Here is a 23,960-nt window from a genome sequence, read left to right on the forward strand (position 1 = left end):
CATTTACAGTTTATGAGAGAGAATACGCAAGTGCTCCCCACCCCCCATCAGTGTTATAGCTAGTGGGAAATTGGGTTCAATGTCTTGTCACAGTAAGGACACATGCATTTTTATGGGCCCAGGCACACAATCGCATTTTTTGCAGCTACATGCATGTGCTATAATTATCTGCATTTACAGCACTGACGCTCCTATTCATTCGGGCCTAATCAGTATGCCGCGACGGAAGGGTTCTCCATGGGCCTCTGTGTTTTGTTTTTTTGTGTTTGTTTTTGTAATAGGACATCACCTGCTGGAGTAACCCAGCAGGTAACTGGCCCTATTTACTTTCCGATCCCCGTTCCTCTTCACAGCCACCTCTACTTTCTCTTGTTCCCTCCATGGGGGTCTGTGAGCCTCATATCATGTGCTGACAGCAACATGATATGGGACACACAGGGCCCCCAAAAGGAACAAGGTGAAGCAGAGGCGGGCAGAAGTAGGAGTGGGGATCAGTGAGTAAGGTCATGAGCCCACAGCATGAGAATATGTTTAGCAAACCCCATGAGATGCATTTTATAAGATTTACCTGGTGGTTCTGTTCGGACCAAAGACTTTCATACTGAAACTACTATTATTATACTCGTAAATATAATGATCCCTCTGGAATCCTGTATGTCTTCAGGCCTCTTTAGTAATTTTACGTGGGTCACGGGAGAGAGGGGCTTGGGTGGGCCACGGGGGAGGGGGGGCAAGGGGCGCGGGTTGCGGAAGCGAACGCAAGGGGACTTAGTGGAGGGAGGGCGGGGAGTGCCACACAGGGTGGATGGGGCGGGGGGCCTGGGGGAAAGAGGGGCTGGTGGGTGCCTTGAGAGGGGGGGGCTGGAAAGTGGGGGCCAGGGGCCCACGGGAGGGGAGGTTGGGGGTTGGGATGTGGGTAGGGAGCCTGGGGGGGGCCGAGAGATTGAGGTGGGGAGCCGCTGAGGAAAATGGCGCCTGTGAAGGGGGTGCCCCGGGATGAGAGGTTGGGGGCCAGAGGCACGCAACACAGAAGGGGGGCCAGGGGCGCCAACGGAAGCAGGGCCATAGGCGCAGGGATGGGAGGGGGAGGATGCGCGGGGGACAGGGGGGAAAGCAGGAGCAGGCGGTAGATAGAGAGGCCGCGAGGGCCAAGGGAGGTGAGGGCGCACGGCGGATTGTAACCAACATGACTTGGCTAAATAGAAGTGGCTCAGCGCCAACGCCAACCAGCAGACGGAGTCGCGAGCAGAGCAGATGCTAGTATAGCTATATATATATATATATATATATATATATATATATATTATTATTCTGTATACATTACACAGTATACGTTTGAATGTATACATATAGCTTCAGATGGGTAATAAATAGAGATGAGCGAACGCCGTTCGATCGAATACATATTTGATCGAATATCAGGCCGTTCGAGGTGTTCGATTGGAATCGAACACCACAAGGCAAACGCAGTAAAAATTTGTATCCCCTGGACAGGAACTACGACAACGGAAGCAGTTAGAAAAATTTAAAAAACCCATTGGCTGCCGAAATCAGGTGACCTCCAATTTAGACGAATGGTGGATTTACCATTCGCTTAATTTGGGACTGTGAACTATATGACTGTGAGACAGGGACAGATGTACAGGCAGAGTTCGCTAGGGATTACCTTTATTTAGGGGGGAATGTCACTCACCCAGCTCTTTGGGGCTCTATCTTGCCGGGATCCCTGTCAGCTTGCAAGATGCGCAAGCTGACTTTTTCCCATAGAAATGCATTGACCAGCGTTGATTGGCCGAATGCCGTACAGTGGCCAATCAACGCTGGTCAATGCATTCCTATGGCGAGATATAGCAGAGCTTGCTGTGCGGTTATCTCGGCTACTCCTGAAAGAGCTCTGCTACACCCAACCATCCCTCCAGCTACTCCTCCTGTCATACACATCTCTGGTGTAACATAGCTCAGCATACACTCAGCTCTGCTACATCTCTACACTCTGTTTTAGAGATGTAGTAGAGCTGAGTGTGTGCTGAGCTCTGCTACACACGAGATGTGTGTGACAGGAGGAATAGATGGAGGGATGGTTGGGAGTAGTGCAGAGTTGCTACACCAGAGATGTACAGAGCTGGCCGATGTTAGCAGTCCTGCTCTCCTACATCCGGAATAGTTGAGCTGAGTGTGCAGTTCAGACACTACTAAGTGGGCGATGCTGGGATTTTAAAGACGATCCTATTCACTACACAACATGTAGTCCAAAAATTGTTGGACCCCACGCTGTGTAGTGATTAACCCCTCCCCCCCACACCGGTGTCCGCTTACCTGCAGCTCCCTGTTCTTCTTTGGTCCGGTTCGGTCCTCTGTCCAGTCTTCAGAGTGCCCAGCCCCCTCTCCCCCGACTAGTATTATAGAGAAGGCGGGGCTTAGGAGAGTGTGGGCAGGTACTGGGCGGGGAGATGTCTCCCCGCCCAGTGCCCACCCACACTCTAAACCCCGTCTTCTCTATAATACTAGTCGGGGAGAGGGGCGGGGCTTAGGAGACCATAATGGAAACTGCTGTGGACCGATTTTAGACTCCGCCTCCTCAGGCAGAACCAGCGTTGATTGGCCAAATGCTGTACACTGGCCAATCGACACTGGTCAATGCATTCCTATGGAAAAAGTCAGCTCCGGCATATCGCAAGCTGACAGGGGATCCCGATATAATAAAGGTACTTGATACCCCCAGACATGCTTCCCCTGCTGTCCCAGTTGCTTTCCAGGGTGTTGGCATCATTTCCTGGGGTGTCATAGTGGACTTGGTGACTCTCCTGAGTCGTATGGTGGGATCCCCTGTAGCGAAGCATTTTCTCCCATAGACTATAATGGGGTTCGATATTCGTTTGAATAGTCGAATATTGAGCGGCTATTCGAAACGAATATTGAACATTTTACTGTTCGCTCATCTCTAGTAATAAACATTATCTAGTGTTTAGATTGGAGGAATCTTACCATTTTCAGTGTTTCTGTCACGGTCTGTGGAGGAGCTGAAGTGAATAAAGCTGTGTGATCACATCCTATGTGTGGAAAGATGCAGAGCTGTCATGTGACCTCAGCTCCACCAATGGAATGCAGGCAGGAGTTTTACTTTCAGTTTGTTAATTGTCCCGCCCACACAAGCTGGCTGCGCTTACACTGTAAAATCTCATTTTAATGAGGAACAGGTAAGATAAAAATCATTTTTATAGCACATTTGTCCTATAACCATCTTTCTGAGTTGTCTGGGGCACTTTGATTTTTCAGCTTAAGGGTGGCCAACCCCTTTAATGTTACAACTCTGTATAGACTGTCATGACGTTTCCCATCCCCTGGTTGGACTTGATGGAAATATGTCTTTTTTCAACCATACTAGTTAGGTAATTATGAAACTTTGGGGAATTGTCACCCATGAACCAAAAGTGATAATTTTATATATTAGTCCTGTCTCTCTTCAGACTTCTGAGTATAATAGGTGGCGGCCCAGGGGAGGTGGAAAAAAAATAACAAACAATTATACTTGTTGTCCTCGCAGCGTCATTGACGCTCTCTGCGTCTTCTTCTGGGTGACATCATGTATCCAGAGTCAACATTGAAATCCGCAATTCGGCTATGGCGGTCATATGCGGCGTGCTGAGCATCATGACGTTGACTCTTTGGGCCAGATAATCCAAACGTTAACCAAAACTAATCTTTAGATGTTCGTCCATTCTTAGTGATGAGCAGTTCCTTCGGGCATTGTCTCACACCAAGAGAGAAAGTGAGGAAGGCTATATCTGTACTGTAGAAAGTAATACCAATCTTATGTACTAGAGGGTAATGTTTCATGTGTTATAGAGTCATCTTCTATGTAGGACAATACCGATGTAATTGTATAACGCTATCTTACAGACCAGTATAAATAAAGAGATTGTTGTGAAAGCCAAAGGTAAAGGACAAGTTACATTGACGGTAAGTTCATGTTTGCAGTCACGTAACACCATTATTAAAGCTCAACTATTAATAATACAACACCAAGGAATCTAAAGCTATTCCCAGCGTATATAGCCCAGACGATGATATTCTTCTGTTACTTCCACTGTTAGTGGGTGAGAGGTACAATGTTGGCCAAAAGTATTGGCCCCACTGCAATTCTGTCAGATAATACTCGTGTTCTTCCAGAAAATGATCACAAGCACAAACTCTTTGGTAATATCTTCATTTATTTTACTTGCAATGAAAAAACACAAAAGAGAATGAAAAAAAGTCAAATCATTGATCATTTTACACAAACTCCAAAAATGGTGCGGACAGAAGTATTGGCGCCCTCAGCCTAATACTTGGTAGCACAACCTTTAGACACAATAACTGCGCACAACCACTTCCGGTAACCAGCAATGAGTTTCTTACAAGGCTCTGCTGGAATCTTAGACCATTCTTCTTTGGCAAACTGCTCGCGGTCCCCCCTGAGATGTGAAGGGGGCCTTCTCCAAACTGCCACCAAGAGATCTCTCCTCCCCCACAGGTGTTCTATGGGATTCAGGGCTGAACTCATTGCTGCCACTTTACAAGTCTCCAGGGCTTTCTCTCACCACCATTTTCTAGTGCTGACCTGAAGTGTGTTTTGGGTCATTGTCCTGCTGGAAGAGCCCTGACCTCTGAGGGAGACCCAGCTTTCTCACACTGGGCCCTACATTATGCTGCACAATGTGTTGGTCGTCTTCAGACTTCATAATGCCATGCACACGGTCAATCAGTCCAGTGCCAGAGGCAGCAAAACAACCCCAAAACATCAGGGACCCTCCGCCATGTCTGACTTTACTTTTGTCTCATCTGACCAGAGAACATTCTTCCAGAACGGTTTTGGCTTTCTCAGGTAAGTTTTGGCAAACTCCAGCCTGGCTTTTTTATGTCTCTGGGTAAGAAGTGGGGTCTTCCTGGGTCTCCTACCATACAGTCCCTTCTCATTCAGACGCTGACGGATAGTACGGGGTGACACTGTTGTATCCTGGGACTGCAGGGCAGCTTGGACTTGTTTGGATGTTAGTCGAGGTTCTTCATCCACCATCCGCACAATGTTGCGTTGAAATCTCTCGTCATTTTTCTTTTGCGTCCACATCTAGGCAGGTTAGCCACAGTGCCATGGGCTTTACACTTCTTGATGACACTGCGCACGGTAGACACAGGAATATTCAGGTCTTTGGAGATGGACTTGTAGCCTTGAGATTGCTCATGCTTCCTCACAATTTTGCTTCTCAAGTCCTTAGACAGTTCTTTGGTCTTCTTTCTTTTCTCCATGCTGAATGTGGTACACACAAGGACACAGGACAGAGATTGAGTCAACTTTAATCCATTTTAAATGGCTGCAAGTGTGATTTAGTTATTGCCACCACCTATTAAGTGCCTCAAGTAAGTAACAGGTGCTGTTAATTAAACAAATTAGAGAAGCATCACATGATTTTTCAAACAGTGCCAATACTTTTGTCCACCCCCTTTTTTATGTTTGGTGTGGAATTATATCCAATTTGGCTATTTTGACAATTCTTTTTGTGGTTTTCCATTGAAGACAAATTAAATGAAGATAATAATACCAAAGAATTTGTGATTGCAATCATTATCTGGAAGAACATGAGTATTATCTGACAGAATTGCAGGGGCGCCAATACTTTTGGCCAACACTGTACAGTACTAGGTGGCAGACACAGGTTACCTTCAAGTGTACTCATAGATGTAGGCACCATCCTTGTATTCTCTTCTCAACCTTGTAGACCTCTTCAGGACATCTAAGTAGTGTTCACCAGGCACAATACCTGCGGTAAAGTGTAAATGACTACATAGATTGCTATTCCTACGTATGTTTTATAATTGTTTGTGATGTTTTGCACTTTTTTTAGCCTTTAGTGCAGAGAACGTCATTGCATACTTCAGTGACACACACTTACTTGTCCCAGGTTCTCAAGTCCTTCTTTTATCAAGTGATTTACATAAAACTACTGAGAGAAGTGACATCCATCAGGGGGTCAAAATGGCCTCTTATTTAATTTCATAGCCCTGAATTGAGAGGTTGTGTTATCGAAAGACATCTATAGTTTACATTTTCTTAGCCTTTAAGGAAGAGAACGTCGTTTCATGCCGATGTGTTTTTGTGAAGCGGGAGTGGCACTTTCTCAGTACTTTCTAGAAGGTGGGAGGAGCTGGGCTTCTCCAGAATCCCTTAGGCCAGGGGTGCCCAATACGTCGATCGCGATCTACCGGTTGATCGCAAAGGACGTATGGGTCGATCGCGGGATGCAGCCAGGGATCCCCAGTGTCTGCTTGTTCACAGTGCAGGCTGAAAGTCATCTCCGGACACTTGCAGGCGGGCCGCCGCAGCCCTGACTGCGAACAAGTGCAAGGTTCGCAGTCAGGGCTGCGGCGGCTCCGGCCTGCCAGTGTCCGGAGATGACTCTCGGCCTGCGCTGTGAACAAGCAGCACCCCCACTGCTCCCTCCATCCCTAAGAGCGGTGAGCGCATCATCCCCCTGAGCTGCTGCTGCCCGGCCTGCAAGTGTCCGGAGTGCTTGTTCACAGCGCAGGCTGAGAGTCATCTCCAGACGACTCTCAGCCTGCGCTGTGAACAAGCAGACACCGGGGATCCCTGGGCAGCCGCCTTGCTTCTGTGTTGTGTGCATTCTGTGCCTTCCCATCATGCTGAGCAAGGGCTGTTACTAGGCAACCACAGAACGCCGCTGCCTCCTGCTCTCACGCTCCGCCCACCAGCCCACCGGCCATGCCCGGCCCCGCCCACAGGCCCCACCCACAAGAAGTGGGTAGTAGATATTTGGACTTGGTCATGAGCACCCCTGCCTTTGACAGTCTGAGATGGCTGAGTGTAGTTATCAAGGGTAGACCAGTACCCCTAGGGTGCATTCACACAGATTAAAATGGTGTAGATTCTGCGTGAATCCGCGCAGAATTAGTGCAGAATGCGTGTTAGATTCTGCGTGGAAAAAAACCATCCCCATAGAGTCTCCTCCCCATGGGAATCCGTGCCATTTTCATCCATGTGAATGCACCCTTAGGCAGGTTGTCCCTCACCATTGGGCCCCTATCACCTAGCAGAAAAGCAACCCTTGATGTTCTTTATTAGGTCTCCACTGCTGCCTTCGGAGGAATCCAGTCTGCATGCCTGAAACAAGGGGTCAAAATGGTCTCTTATTTCATTTTATAGCCTTGAATCACAAGGTTATACTACAGAAGGAAGTAAATATTTGTCAGGTCTATAGATGATCGAATCGGTTTATATTGAGCTAGGTTCATGACATATTTTCCAAAAATGTTGGGCTTTGCTACCCACAAATAAGTATAATCTAATAATTGGAGGCCTAGGGGAGGTGCAGAAAGTCGAGGCCTTTTCTTCATTTCCATTGTTTCTGCTTTGTTTTATGGCTCCTTAGGTTACGTCGCATTACCATGCCCTTCAGACAGTGATAGGAAGAGAGAACTTTGACCTTTCGGTGACAGTTAAGGAAGAAAAAGCAGGTAAGTGTATAGTGAAAAAATAAGTGCAATTCATCGTCACCTAAAATGTGGAAGCGCACCTATTTTGTAAGGCCTCATACACATATATACCGCTGATGTCAGTCGTGAAAGATCCTCTAAGTGATTCAAATTTTGTATTTTGCAGTTCGGGGTGCAGAATGGTCTTTGGGAACAGCATCGGTTGAGATTTGTGCAAGGTAAGGAAAAATCTCCGATAAATTTCATTTGCTCACATTACAAGAGAAGAATTCAACATTATATTAAAGGAAGAAAAACTGCATTATATTATTTGCAGATTTTCTTAATTATCCTGCGGAGGCTCCAAAGCAAATGTGAACCTAGCCTTAGACTGGAGGTGAATATCACAAAAAAATGTTTATTCACATCAGTTCAATCCAGTACCTCTCTCTATATGTCCTGAGGCATTTACAGAGCAGATTCTCCTCTACTCACTGTGTGCAGTGTATGGCAGCTAGTCTCCACCCACCAGCTCAGAGAGAACTACAAATTCCAGATAATGAATGCCAAGGGGGAAACTCCTGACAGATTGTGGGAACGGTCCAGTTTCTATTACAACCAGAAGTGTTCTGAAGGTTCACAAGCCTGTCATCGTGAGGTAATTAATGAGGCTTGTCTGTTGTCGGCCCTAATAGTCACATAGGCATGTTCCCATAGACTGCAATACGGTAATATTGCAGTTTATGGTACAACCGACTTCGTGATCGAAGGTTCAAATCTCCAAGGGGTGCTCCAAGGGGTGCCTTCCCAAAGAATATAAGGAGCATGTCATATTTATGCAAAGTTTTTCTCTAATTCCAAACCTTTCAGAATTTTTTTCCAACTTCCCAGTACATTGGTTGAATGGTAATGTTATGAAGTACAATTTGTCACACAAAAAATAAGCTCTTTTATGGCCATGGTCGGGGGAACACCTATGGGAGTATTGTCTAACGTCAAGCCCTATTCGCCTCTGTGCTTGGCATCATGGAAAAATCAAAAGAAGTGAGCCAAGATATCAGAAAAAAATGTGGACCTCCAAGATTCTGGCATATCCTTGAGAAGTCATTTCCAAAGGGCTTGAGATCTCACATTCAGCCATTCAAATAGTAACATGGAGGCTTAAACCTCCTAAGACCACACCGCCCCCATACCATCCAGGAAGGAGATATATTGTGTGTCCTAGAGATGAACATACTTAGGTCAAAAAATATAAGTCAATCGTAGGTCGATAGCAAATGGCCTTGTGAAGATGCTGGGGAAACGCAAAATTCCAATAGTTGGCGTGTCTAAAAAATTTTTGCTGCCTGCTGATTCTTCTAGAAGTCTTCCACAAAAGTATGAGTTGCCAATTTTTTCCTAAAATATATAGCATTGTAAGGAAATCAAATTATAAGAAGATATTGAAGTCACCTCTCAAGAGTAGAGATAGATGAACCTCACAAGACTGATTTCATTGAATATTCATGAGTTTTAGCCCTCTGGTTTGTTTGGAGGCAAGGGTGTTAGGATAAAACTGGAAGAGCTATTGTTATACTCTGGGGTCTCCTCTTCAAACCTCTTCCGTCCTACAGCTGACAGCTACAGGAAGATGGAAGAGGCCTAAAGAGGACGCTTCATAATGTGCTGTAATAAGTCTACCCAGCACTATAGAGGTAGAACATGGAGAACCTACAAGTCATCTCCTAGATGTCATCTGCTATCAATGACTCTACTTCATCCTTCTGTAGACATCTTAAAGACAATGATGCCACCATGTCTATCTTGGAGGTCTCTATGATGACTGGATTTATCCCCGATGTTGAAAGTCTCAATAAGGTGAGAGTCATTGGTTAATATATATCTTACATGACATTGTATTGTCTTTATGGATGAGATATAAGTCATGTTCTTCTTACTTACAGCTAAAGAGATATATCTCCAAGTATGAGATTAATAAGGAAGCGGCTGATAAGGGAACACTCCGCATCTACCTGGATAAGGTATCAGATAGTCTTGGTTTGATGATGTATATACAGTACAGTACAGATATATATATATATATTATACAGTCCTATGAAAAAGTTTGGGCACCCCTATTAATCTTAATCATTTTTTGTTCTAAATATTTTGGTGTTTGCAACAGCCATTTCAGTTTGATATATCTAATAACTGATGGACACAGTAATATTTCAGGATTGAAATGAGGTTTATTGTACTAACAGAAAATGTGCAATATGCATTAAACCAAAATTTGACCGGTGCAAAAGTATGAGCACCCTTATCATTTTATTGATTTGAATTCCCCTAACTACTTTTTACTGACTTACTGAAGCACAAAATTGGTTTTGTAACCTCAGTGAGCTTTGAACTTCATAGCCAGATGTATCCAATCATAAGAAAAGGTATTTAAGGTGGCCAATTGCAAGTTGTTCTACTATTTGAATCTCCTCTGAAGAGCGGCATCATGGGCTACTCAAAACAACTCTCAAATTATCTGAAAACAAAGATTGTTCAACATAGTTGTTCAGGGGAAGGATACAAAAAGTTGTCTCAGAGATTTAACCTGTCAGTTTCCACTGTGAGGAACATAGTAAGGAAATGGAAGACCACAGGGACAGTTCTTGTTAAGTCCAGAAGTGGCAGGCCAAGAAAAATATCAGAAAGGCAGAGAAGAAGAATGGTGAGAACAGTCAAGGACAATCCACAGACCACCTCCAAAGAGCTGCAGCATCATCTTGCTGCAGATGGTGTCACTGTGCATCGGTCAACTATACAGCGCACTTTGCACAAATAGAAGCTGTATGGGAGAGTGATGAGAAAGAAGCCGTTTCTGCACGTACGCCACAAATAGAGTTGCCTGAGGTATGAAAAAGCACATTTGGACAAGGCAGCTTCATTTTGGAAACAAAAATTGAGTTGTTTGGTTATAAAAAAAGGCGTTATGCATGGCGTCCAAAAAGAAACAGCATTCCAAGAAAAACACATGCTACCCACTGTAAAATTTGGTGGAGGTTCCATCATGCTTTGGGGCTGTGTGGCCAATGCCGGCATCGGGAATCTTGTTAAAGTTGAGAGTCGCATGGATTCCACTCAGTATCAGCAGATTCTTGAGAATAATGTTCAAGAATCAGTGACGAAGTTGAAGTTATGCCGGGGATGGATATTTCAGCAAGACAATGATCCAAAACACCGCTCCAAATCCTCAGGCATTCATGCAGAGGAACAATTACAATGTTCTGGAATGGCCATCCCAGTCCCCAGACCTGAATATCATTGAACATCTGTGGGATGATTTGAAGCGGGCTGTCCATGCTCGGCGACCATCTAACTTAACTGAACTTGAATTGTTTGTCCAAAATACCTTTATCCAGGATCCAGGAACTGATTAAAAGCTACAGGAAGCGACTAGAGGCTGTTATCTTTGCAAAAGGAGGATCTACTAAATATTAATGTCACTTTTCTGTTGAGGTGCCCATACTTTTGCACCGGTCAAATTTTGGTTTAATGCATATTGCACATTTTCTGTTAGTACAATAAACCTCATTTCAATCCTGAAATATTACTGTGTCCATCAGTTATTAGATATATCAAACTGAAATGGCTGTTATAAACACCAAAATATTTAGAACTAAAAATGATTAAGATTAATAGGGGTGCCCAAACTTTTTCATAGGACTGTAGAATACAGATGCCAAATCTCCCAGGATGATTACTTCAGGGCATGTCATTGCTTTGATTCAGGCTTCTTTCTACATATTAGTCCATGAAGAAGGGATGGATAGAAAAGGCACCTAAATAATTGTTGCTGCTCTCTACTACTCTCTGCTCTTTTAACACTGTTAGGTTGTAGATAAGAGGCTACCAGTGCACAGAATGTAGCTATAAATCAATTAACTAGCTGGCAGCAGCCTCCTACTCTACAGCTCTGTATGTATGGTGGAACATGGAGATGAATGTAATGTAACCAAGATATCAGATGGAAGATAAGGAGCGGGAGAAGAGCTTAATAAGTGGAGAAGGAGATTTTCTTAAGATATATTACAAGGTTTCTTATTTTCACCTGTACTATTCATTTATGAAAAGTTGTTTGAACTAGAGGAATACTTTAAGGACTCAGTGACTTTCCATTTTTGCATTTTAGTTTTTAACTCACCGTATTAAATAGGAATTTTTTTGCAAGTAACATTGTACTTCATAACGGCGCATTTTAATATTCTGTACAATATTCTGGGAAACTATAAATTCAGAGATGACATGACATGTGGCTGATATTCTATGTGTCAGTACGATCACAATGGTATTACGTTTATGTCATTTTTTTTGTGTTGTAACATTTTTCAAAAATTTTTATTTTGAAAAAATTTCTGCCAGCATATTCTGACACATGTAACTGAGGGAGCATGCTTAACATCATGCATGACTAAGTTAAAAAGTCTAATTAATCATGATGCGGATTTAATTGCCAAATTAGTATTTCTATTCCAAAAGGAATAGATTATGCCCTGACCCTGGTCTATAGTCTCTCACTCTGCCAAATCAGTATCCCTACGCTACGCTGAGAAGGCTCAATAGGCTGAAACAGCGCTGTCCATAGCTGGGAATCTGTTCCTTCTGGAATAGAAATACTAATTTGGCAATTAAATCCGCATCATGATTAATTAGACTTTTTAACTGAGTTATGCATGATGTTAAGGAGGCTGTCCTCTAGAGGGCGGTGTACAGAGTGCACTGTTCTCCTAATTACATCCTGGAGGATAGAGTTGCATATTATATATAAAGTAATATTACTATATATATCTATATATATCTATATATATATATATATATATATATATATATATATATATATATATAATTAATATCATAGAAATTCTGTGACGGGGCTGAAGCTCTCAACCAGTACTGTGACCACTTCATTTGAGTATCAGCACGCTCCAGAAGTTGGACCCCCCCAGATAAAGAAAGTGATGTCATATTGTTAGAAGATGACATCACTTTTTGAAGCATAAAGCTACTATACTAGTTGCAGTGTCAGACTGAAGTTCTTTGAGCTCAGCCTACAACTATACTGAAAATACATACATTATTCGATGTGTCCTTCCCCCACAAATCAGCTGGTTGAAGAGACTGTGGTACTCAAAAGCATTGCAGTCTCCTCCCTGTGACAAAGACTTCACTTTTGCAAAAGGAGGATCTACTAAATATTAATGTCACTTTTCTGTTGAGGTGCCCATACTTTTGCACCGGTCAAATTTTGGTTTAATGCATATTGCACATTTTCTGTTAGTACAATAAACCTCATTTCAATCCTGAAATATTACTGTGTCCATCAGTTATTAGATATATCAAACTGAAATGGCTGTTGCAAACACCAAAATATTTAGAACAAAAAATGATTAAGATTAATAGGGGTGCCCAAACTTTTTCATAGGACTGTATATATAGTACAGACCAAAAGTTTGGACACACCTTCTCTTTCAAAGAGTTTTCTGTATTTTCATGACTATGACAATTGTAGATTCACACTGACGGCACCAAAACTCGGAAGTAACACATGTGGAATTATATACTTAACAAAAAAGTGTGAAACAACTGACAATCTGTCTTATATTCAAAGTAGTCACCTTTTGCTTTGATTCCTGCTTTGCACACTCTTGGCAGTCTCTTTATGAGCTTCATGAGGTAGTCACCTGAAATGGTCTTCCAACAGTCTTGAAGGAGTTCCCAGAGATGCTCAGCACTTGTTGACCCTTTTGCCTTCACTCTGCGGTCCAGCTCACCCCAAACCATCTGGATTGGGTTCAGGTCTGGTGACCGTGGAGGCCAGGTCATCTGGTGTAGCCCCCCATCACTCTCCTTCTTGGTCAGATAGCTCTTACACAGCCTGGAGGTGTTTGGGGTCATTGTCCTGTTGAAAAATAAATGATGGTCCAACTAAACGCAAACCGGATGGAATAGCATGCCGCTGCAAGATGCTGTGGTAGCCATGCTGGTTCAGTATGCCTTTAATTTTGAATAAATCCCCAACAGTGTCACCAGCAAAGCACCCCCACACCATCACACCTCCCCCTCCATGCTTCACGGTGGGAACAAGGCATGTAGAGTCCATCCATTTACCTTTTCTGCGTTGCACAAAGACACGGTGGTTGGAACCAAAGATCACAAAATTGGACTCATCAGACCAAAGCACAGATTTCCACTGGTCTAATGTCCATTCCTTGTGGTCTCTCCTGCCTGTTGCCGGTCCTTAGCAGTGGTTTTCTAGCAGCTATTTTACCATGAAGGCCTGCTGCTGCACAAAGTCTCCTCTTAGCAGTTGTTGTAGAGATGTGTCTGCTGCTAGAACTCTGTGTGGCATTGACCTGCTCTCTAATCTGAGCTGCTGCTAACCTGTGATTTCTGATTTCTGTGACTCGAATGAACTTATCCTCCGCAGCAGAGGTGACTCTTGGTCTTCCTTTCCTGGGGAGGTCCTCATGTCAGCCAGTTTCTTTGTAGCACTTGATGGTTTTTGCAACTGCACTTGGGGACACTTTTATAATACAGATGTGTCCTCCTTTATTCCGGGGTGTAGTAATAAGGGGTGTAGAGGTAGCGGAGACCACTAAGCCCTGGAGCCTCGGAGAGGCCATAAGAGGGTACCAGTTTTATAAATAGCGCATGGTAAGTGGGAACCCCGATACTTAATTTGCATTGGGGCCCAGGAGCAATACTCTGCCCTTACCTGTCCTATTGGCTGGATGTGTACATGTATCTAAAACACGCTGCAAAGTAAAAATGCTTACAGATATAGAAGGGTTAATATCTTTATTTTTGTCAATTCACAAAATGAGGTGAATGAAGAAAAGAAAACTCTAAATCCGATCAATATTTGGTGTGACCTGTGCTCTTCCCCTTCCGTCAATTCTTTTTGGTACTTGTGGACAGTTTTTGGTAGAACTTGGCAGGGAGGTTGTTCCCGCCATCTTGGAGAGCCAAGCACAGATGTTCTGGGGATGTAGGCTTGCTCCAATCCATCTGTCTCTTCATATACTCCCAGACAGACTGGATGATGTTGAGATCAGGGCTCTGTGGGGGCCGTATCATCACTTTCAGGACTCCGCCTCCAAATTTTGTTAGAATTCAGATTTCTCTTTTGGTCATTGATTTTGCATTTTGGTAGTTGACAACAATAACCTCTGGAGCCCGGTATATTTGGGATCACTTTGCCATGATGTGATTGGAAATTCTGTGATATCCACAACAGAATATCAAGGCGTCACCATCACAAATGGCTACAAGTGCAGCAAGGTAACCTTAAATCACTTGATAGAACATCTGGATTCAATTAATCTTACTCTTCCATATAGGTGATAAGCATGAAGTCTTTGTCACAGGGAGGAGACTGCAATGCTTTTGAGTACCACAGTCTCTTCAACCAGCTGATTTGTGGGGGAAGGACACATCGAATAATGTATGTATTTTCAGTATAGTTGGAGGCTGAGCTCAAAGAACTTCAGTCTGACACTGCAACTAGTATAGTAGCTTTATGCTTCAAAAAGTGATGTCATCTTCTAACAATATGACATCACTTTCTTTATCTGGGGGGGTCCAACTTCTGGAGCGTGCTGATACTCAAATGAAGTGGTCACAGTACTGGTTGAGAGCTTCAGCCCCGTCACAGAATTTCTATGATATTAATTATATATATATATATATATATATATATATATATATATATAGATAGATATATATAGATATATATATAGTAATATTACTTTATATATAATATGCAACTCTATCCTCCAGGATGTAATTAGGAGAACAGTGCACTCTGTACACCGCCCTCTAGAGGACAGCCTCCTTAACATCATGCATAACTCAGTTAAAAAGTCTAATTAATCATGATGCGGATTTAATTGCCAAATTAGTATTTCTATTCCAGAAGGAACAGATTCCCAGCTATGGACAGCGCTGTTTCAGCCTATTGAGCCTTCTCAGCGTAGCGTAGGGATACTGATTTGGCAGAGTGAGAGACTATAGACCAGGGTCAGGGCATAATCTATTCCTTTTGGAATAGAAATACTAATTTGGCAATTAAATCCGCATCATGATTAATTAGACTTTTTAACTTAGTCATGCATGATGTTAAGCATGCTCCCTCAGTTACATGTGTCAGAATATGCTGGCAGAAATTTTTTCAAAATAAAAATTTTTGAAAAATGTTACAACACAAAAAAAATGACATAAACGTAATACCATTGTGATCGTACTGACACATAGAATATCAGCCACATGTCATGTCAACTCTGAATTTATAGTTTCCCAGAATATTGTACAGAATATTAAAATGCGCCGTTATGAAGTACAATGTTACTTGCAAAAAAATTCCTATTTAATACGGTGAGTTAAAAACTAAAATGCAAAAATGGAAAGTCACTGAGTCCTTAAAGTATTCCTCTAGTTCAAACAACTTTTCATAAATGAATAGTACAGGTGAAAATAAGAAACCTTGTAATATATCTTAAGAAAATCTCCTTCTCCACTTATTAAGCTCTTCTCCCGCTCCTTATCTTCCATCTGATAGCTTGGTTACATTACATTCATCTCCATGTTCCACCATACATACAGAGCTGTAGAGTAGGAGGCTGCTGCCAGCTAGTTAATTGATTTATAGCTACATTCTGTGCACTGGTAGCCTCTTATCTACAACCTAACAGTGTTAAAAGAGCAGAGAGTAGTAGAGAGCAGCAACAATTATTTAGGTGCCTTTTCTATCCATCCCTTCTTCATGGACTAATATGTAGAAAGAAGCCTGAATCAAAGCAATGACATGCCCTGAAGTAATCATCCTGGGAGATTTGGCATCTGTATTCTACAGTCCTATGAAAAAGTTTGGGCACCCCTATTAATCTTAATCATTTTTAGTTCTAAATATTTTGGTGTTTATAACAGCCATTTCAGTTTGATATATCTAATAACTGATGGACACAGTAATATTTCAGGATTGAAATGAGGTTTATTGTACTAACAGAAAATGTGCAATATGCATTAAACCAAAATTTGACCGGTGCAAAAGTATGGGCACCTCAACAGAAAAGTGACATTAATATTTAGTAGATCCTCCTTTTGCAAAGATAACAGCCTCTAGTCGCTTCCTGTAGCTTTTAATCAGTTCCTGGATCCTGGATAAAGGTATTTTGGACAAACAATTCAAGTTCAGTTAAGTTAGATGGTCGCCGAGCATGGACAGCCCGCTTCAAATCATCCCACAGATGTTCAATGATATTCAGGTCTGGGGACTGGGATGGCCATTCCAGAACATTGTAATTGTTCCTCTGCATGAATGCCTGAGGATTTGGAGCGGTGTTTTGGATCATTGTCTTGCTGAAATATCCATCCCCGGCATAACTTCAACTTCGTCACTGATTCTTGAACATTATTCTCAAGAATCTGCTGATACTGAGTGGAATCCATGCGACTCTCAACTTTAACAAGATTCCCGATGCCGGCATTGGCCACACAGCCCCAAAGCATGATGGAACCTCCACCAAATTTTACAGTGGGTAGCATGTGTTTTTCTTGGAATGCTGTTTCTTTTTGGACGCCATGCATAACGCCTTTTTTTATAACCAAACAACTCAATTTTTGTTTCCAAAATGAAGCTGCCTTGTCCAAATGTGCTTTTTCATACCTCAGGCAACTCTATTTGTGGCGTACGTGCACAAACGGCTTCTTTCTCATCACTCTCCCATACAGCTTCTATTTGTGCAAAGTGCGCTGTATAGTTGACCGATGCACAGTGACACCATCTGCAGCAAGATGATGCTGCAGCTCTTTGGAGGTGGTCTGTGGATTGTCCTTGACTGTTCTCACCATTCTTCTTCTCTGCCTTTCTGATATTTTTCTTGGCCTGCCACTTCTGGGCTTAACAAGAACTGTCCCTGTGGTCTTCCATTTCCTTACTATGTTCCTCACAGTGGAAACTGACAGGTTAAATCTCTGAGACAACTTTTTGTATCCTTCCCCTGAACAACTATGTTGAACAATCTTTGTTTTCAGATCATTTGAGAGTTGTTTTGAGTAGCCCATGATGCCACTCTTCAGAGGAGATTCAAATAGGAGATCAACTTGCAATTGGCCACCTTAAATACCTTTTCTTATGATTGGATACATCTGGCTATGAAGTTCAAAGCTCACTGAGGTTACAAAACCAATTTTGTGCTTCAGTAAAAAGTAGTTAGGGGAATTCAAATCAATAAAATGATAAGGGTGCCCATACTTTTGCACCAGTCAAATTTTGGTTTAATGCATACTGCGCATTTTCTGTTAGTACAATAAACCTCATTTCAATCCTGAAATATTACTGTGTCCATCAGTTATTAGATATATCAAACTGAAATGGCTGTTGCAAACACCAAAATACTTAGAACAAAAAATGATTAAGATTAATAGGGGTGCCCAAACTTTTTCATAGGACTGTATATTCACACCATGTGTAACATGGCAAATCTTACAGTATATACAATGTTATGTTATCAGTCTTCTCCATAATCTAGTAACTGCTCTTGTCTTACCTTGGACAGATCTCACACAAACAAGACGAATGCATCAAATTCATTGCCCACCAGATCTTTAGAGTTGGCCAAATCCAGCCTGGATCTGTCACTGTGTATGAGTATTACGCCCCCGGTAGGTAACAATGAGGAGTTTTCTAATGACCTGATGTGTTACATATTAATATATTCATGTTTTACTGTCCATGTCTTTGTAGAAAACCGCTTCACTAAATTCTTCCATGTGAACAAGGACAGCAAGGTATCAAACATGATCTGTCAATATGGCGCGTGCCGGTGTGCCACAGGTAAGGCCCAAACAACTGGTGTAATAACTAATAACAGAAGCAAAGGGTTAAGGGAGTGATATTACCTATACATATTACACAACAATGGACATCCCCCTATACTGAGTTGGAATTCTTTGAGGATTCAGGATCTAGTTGTGACTTCTATATAGTTGGTTATATAAGTACCTGTGTGCAAAAGAACCTGAATCTGTGAGTTGGTCAAGCCTGTAGAAGCGCAGTAAGCGCGAGCCAGCCCATTGCCGTCTGTTTGTCCACAGTCTGCATCATATTCAATAAAAAAAGGAGTTTTTGTATCCGTATTGTGTGCCGCTCCTCCACTCGCTTCATTTGTATATAGTGAATGTAGTTATACTCAATATAAAATGTCAGGATGACAAGTAATAGTGTACAAGATGGAAGAGGTCTAATCATGGAGATCTTTATCGAGTCCAAGAAAGACCATTGATAAGGAAATGGACTGCCATGTGTCAGGTGTAAACAAAGCCTAATACCACCTCTGTCCCTCCTTACCTTCCTCTTACCTGGACAGGTCTAGATATGTCACAAAATGGCCAGCTTATTAAAACCACAAGATTTAGTGATATTCTGTCACAAGATACCTATCCTATATGTGCCTATGTGGCCACCCACTGGTTGTGTTTTGAACTACAGCCTCTCTAGGGTTTTGAATGCCATGATATTATATTGAATTGATTTACTGAGTAAGTGGAGTACTTAAAGGGGTTGTCCAGAAAATAGGTTGGTGTGGCCTATCTGTAGGATAAGTCAATGAATATCTGATCAGTTCTCATTAGCTTCCGGCCCAGTATTGTGTGTAGTCCAGGTGCCAGAAGTGTCCTCATACTGTAAATAAGTGCTTATGCCACCTATCGACCCCCCAGTGATCAGATATTTATGGCCTATCTGGCGCTCCATTCCCAAGGAGACTTTAGAGGGACTTTCAGTTTTCCAACATCCTGATCACTGGAGAAACCTGAGTCCTGTGGATAAGGGATAAGTGTCCATAATTGTACAAGCGCTTTAAGGTATAGGCTCTGGTCCACCCATCTGTGATGGATAGATAAACCTATGGTCACTAGAGATGAGCGAACAGTGTTCTATCGAACTCATGTTCGATCGGATATTAGGCTGTTCGGCATGTTCGAATCGAACACCGCGTGGTAAAGTGCGCCATTACTCGATTCCCCTCCCACCTTCCCTGGCGCCTTTTTTGCTCCAATAACAGCGCAGGGTAGGTGGGACAGGAACTACGACACCGGTGACGTTGAAAAAAGTAGGAAAAACCCATTGGCTGCCGAAAACATGTGACCTCTAATTTAAAAGAACAGCGACGCCCAGGTTCGCGTCATTCTGAGCTTGCAATTCACCGGGGACGGAGGTTTCCGTCCAGTTAGCTAGGGCTTAGATTCTGGGTAGGCAGGGACAGGCTAGGATAGGAAGGAGAAGACAACCAACAGCTCTTGTAAGAGCTAAATTCCAGGGAGAAGCTTGTCAGTGTAACGTGGCACTGACGGGCTCAATCGCCGCAACCCAGCTTTCCCCGGATCCTGAATGTAATACACTGACAGTGTATTCCCGTATACCCCATATATACACCCCAAATCCCCGTTCCAACGGTGTGCCCCCCCACCTTCACCCCAGAAATACCCTGCAAGTCCCCTAGCAGTAGAATTGGGGCTATATACACCCACTATTTTTGCTACTGCCATATAGTGCCATTGTCTGACTGGGAATTCAAAGAATATATTGGGGTTACATGCACCCACAATTTTTGCTACTGGTATATAGTGCCATTGTCTCACTGGGAATTCAAAGAATATATTGGGGTTATGTGCACCCACAATTTTTGCTACTGCTATATAGTGCCATTGTCTCACTGGGAATTCAAAGAATATATTGGGGTTACGTGCACCCACAATTTTTGCTACTGGTATATAGTGCCATTGTCTCACTGGGAATTCCACAAATAATTTGGGGATTCATTCACCCTACATCTCAGACTCTTGCCATATTCACCCAGGTTGTCAGTGCTGCACCAGCTCGTTCCCAGACAGCTCGGCCCGAAAAACACGTTACCTATATAGAGGATTTGGACAATGAAGACAACATGTTCTAAATCTAATGTCTGCACCTTCTCCAGAATTACAATAAAGGCAGCGTTTAACTTTCAAATAGCACTGCACAAAGGAAGAGCTTATCAGCTTGTCTCATGACATGCTACTGAAAAGTGTCATTTGTGTATCTTAATGTAAATATAGTTGTATAAGCTTTTTGGGTTTTAGGCACTGCCAAGTTATTTATTACCACCCGCTCCCTTATAATGATGATGACGCCAAAGTCACTGTAGGTGTTCAGAGCTCACAGCTTTGGTTGACATTTGTCTTGCTCTCTGTCGGTACCAGCTGTCTTTATGGAGACCGTAAAGTTATGTTGACTTTATTAACAGCTATAGAAGCTTTAGCTAGGTTGTGACGGTGTGTAACCCTAACAACACTAAGTGGGATACACATTAATAGTCAGTCTATGTACGCTAAACGTATCACTGAAGTAATTTTTTTTCCCTCTCCCCTAATATAAGAAAGGAACAGACATTAGACCTAGACCGGGGTTCGAGGCTTGTAAAAATCCAGTATTATTTGTTCTTCATGATGTGAAATATGTGTTGAAAAGCAACCCAAGATGAAGTCAGCCATGTGTGCCAGTGTGTTACTTGGCATGCCTTTGCTGGCCCCAACTGTAAGGGTCACTCTCCATTTCCTCCATTTTCCACTCCCCTTCACACCATTTGTGGTGAAGCAATGGGATGCACTGAAGTGCACCCTCTAGCCTCGTGTGGGACAGGGACATCAGATGCCACTCCAACCCCCTCGTCTTCCTCCGCCAGCCAACGATGCGAAGATGAGAGGAGTGTGCTCTGAATGTTTTCTGCCTAGCAGAGGCTACTTCTCACTTACGAAAATGGCCCCACTTTGACCTGTATATCAGGCACAATGGTGTAGGTTTCAAAGAAACATGGCACCAACAAGTTGGAAAACGTGGGCCATGCGTGGACCGTGTTTGAGTCTGGCAAGCTCCAGATCTGCTACCAGGTTCCAGCCATTATCACAGGCACAACAATGCCAGGCCCCAGGTGTAGCAGGGGAAAAAAAATGCCATCTCAGCCAGGATGGCATCCCTGACCTCGGAGGCACTGTGCTGTCTGTCCCCCAAGCTGATCAGTTTCAGCACGGCCTGCTGACATCTCCCCATGCCAGTGTTACAGTGTTTTCCGCTAGTAGCTGGGGTGGAGGTTGCAGCATCGTAGGGTTTCAGTCTACTCCTGCCATGAATTTTGGCCTGGGAGAGGAGATAGGCCACCCCAGTTTGCACCCGGGGACCAGACTCCACCACATTCACCCTGCCTGTCATTAAAGATAAGCACTGCAGCATCCCTGACCACAGGCGCTTGTCCATGTGTCGGTGGTCAAGTGGACCTTGCAGCAAAGCGCAGAGCTCTGGGCCCGACTGATGTTATGGGACACATGCAGGCGCAAGGCAGGGACAGCACACCAAGAGAAGTAGTAACGGCTAGGCCCAGCATAGGGAGGTGCCCCAGCTGCCATCTGCTGACGGAAGGCCTGGGTCTCCAGAAGCATAAACAAACACCAACATCTCCAGGGCCAGCAGTTTATCGATGAGGCTGTTACAGGCTTGGGCATGGGGGTGGGTTGTATTGTACTTCTGCCTGCAATGAAAAGCTTAGGAAATGTGGAGTGGCTGGGAAGAGGCGCATGATGGTGCAGGCCAAAAGGGCGCATGAGGGTGAACTCCCCAATGTGTCAGAGATAGGTGTGTAGGTGTCCTTGCATCATATACTTGCACCATATTTGGCTTTGGAAGTTAATTTTGTGCCAAAAAGTGGTTAAGACAGCGATCCCTCAGCTACTCCCGTTACACTGTCTAGTGAAATTACCATCTTTGGAAGTGGACCACCACTTGTAAGATCCCAAAGGAAGCAGGCAAGAGATGTGCAGTGCAGAAAAAAAGATGAGAAAAGAAGTGTAGGCTGTAGAGCACAGAGGGATCGGAGAGGACAGAGCTGGTGTCGGCCAGGTATTCCCACAACATGCGCCTATACTTGTCCCTCCTGGTGACACTAGGCCCCTGAGTGGCAGTAATTTGTCCAGGGGGGCCATTAATGTGTTCCAGACCTAGGAATAAGTCTTCCAACAGGGTAGAGTTTTGCATGCCTTTGCTTCTACCCACTGTTTTTGCTGCTTAGCTTCCCTCCACATCTACACTGCTTTCACCCCTAAACATCACCCCAGTTTATGCCTTTGTTTCTACCCTGTTTTTTTTGTTGAATTAGCTTCCCTCCACATCTATACTGCTTTAGCCCCTAAACATCACCCCAGTTTATGCCTTTGCTTCTACCCAGGTTTTTTGTTGATTTAGCTTCCCTCTACATCTACACTGCTTTAGCCCCTAGACATCACCCCTGTCCATGTGGGGTCGGTGGCCTCGTCATCCACCAACTCCTCTTCCAATTGCGCACTGGCCCCTTACTGCAAACCGCACATGACCACAGCTTGCCCTGATGGCAACTGTGTCTCATGATCCCCACTTAGGTCCAGACAAGTCGGTGGCGGGTCCAAAACCCCAAAATTGGAAGGAAATGGCGGATGCTGCAGTATTTCTAACACCTGTTCCTGGTGCTCGGGCCTGGTCTGTGTTGTACCCTGCACCCTGCTTAACGCAGCTGCCATATCCGAAGTTGTGCTGAGTGCATGCTAATGTTTCGTGTCCAGTGCAATGGATGGGATGGGATTTCACATAAGTCTGCCACCCATGGCCACTCATGGTTGAGCAACTGAGGGAGTTGACTTTGACGAACCCGAGGGTTTTGGAGTTGGAACTACATCAAAGGTCTGTGCTGCTCACACACTCTGCTCAACACATGATATGTTTAGTGCCAGCAGTGTGGAGACGTCGCACAACAGCCGTTGTTCCAGCAGGTACAGGCGTTGTAAGAGTGCATAGAGGCTAGCAGCGGCAACTATAGACTTTAAAAACTATCCGCACAAGCGCCACACTTTCACCAGTAGCTCAGGAACATTGGGGTACCTTTTTCAAAAGATTAGCAGCAATGAGTTAAAAACGTGGCCCAGGCATGGAATATGTTGCAGGCTGCCAAGCTACAGAGCCGATCCCAGGTTACGGCCATTATCACACATGACAACATGCCTGGGCCCAGGTGCAGTGGCAAAAACCACATTGCCGTCTCATCAAGGATGGCATGACTCACTTTGTAGGCAGTGTGCTGTCTGGCCCCCAAGCTGATGAGCTTCAGCACGGCCCGCTGACGTCTCCCCACACCAGTGTTGCAGCGTTTCCAGCTCGTAGCTGGGGTCAATTTAACAGCGGAGGAGGGTGGTGTTTCAGCCCTCCTCCCAGGAATGTTGTGTGGGGAGACAAGTCAGGCCACCACATTTTGCGACCCGGTCCACGCCTCAACTACATTCAACCACTGTGCCAAAATTGAAAGGTAGCGTCCCTGTCCGCATGCACTTGTCCATTCGTAACTGGTCACGTGGAACTTTAGGGCTAAGCACTGAATTTAGGGACCGCCTCATGTTTGGGGGAAAGT

At 43.8% G+C, this 23,960-nt stretch overlaps 1 protein-coding gene across 1 annotated transcript in view; it reads left to right on the forward strand.

Moving 5' to 3' along the window:
* Positions 1-23,960, forward strand: part of LOC142202394 (complement C3-like) — a 104,342-nt gene that overhangs the window by 74,496 nt on the left and 5,886 nt on the right. The window contains exons 31-37 of the mRNA XM_075272488.1: positions 3,901-3,960; positions 7,425-7,509; positions 7,655-7,706; positions 9,237-9,324; positions 9,411-9,488; positions 18,054-18,159; positions 18,242-18,331. Of these exons, the coding sequence (XP_075128589.1) occupies positions 3,901-3,960; positions 7,425-7,509; positions 7,655-7,706; positions 9,237-9,324; positions 9,411-9,488; positions 18,054-18,159; positions 18,242-18,331 (559 nt within the window). The remainder of the gene's footprint in view (positions 1-3,900; positions 3,961-7,424; positions 7,510-7,654; positions 7,707-9,236; positions 9,325-9,410; positions 9,489-18,053; positions 18,160-18,241; positions 18,332-23,960) is intronic.

This window comes from Leptodactylus fuscus, chromosome 5 (assembly GCF_031893055.1).
Source record: "Leptodactylus fuscus isolate aLepFus1 chromosome 5, aLepFus1.hap2, whole genome shotgun sequence".
Classification (NCBI taxonomy): domain Eukaryota; kingdom Metazoa; phylum Chordata; class Amphibia; order Anura; family Leptodactylidae; genus Leptodactylus; species Leptodactylus fuscus.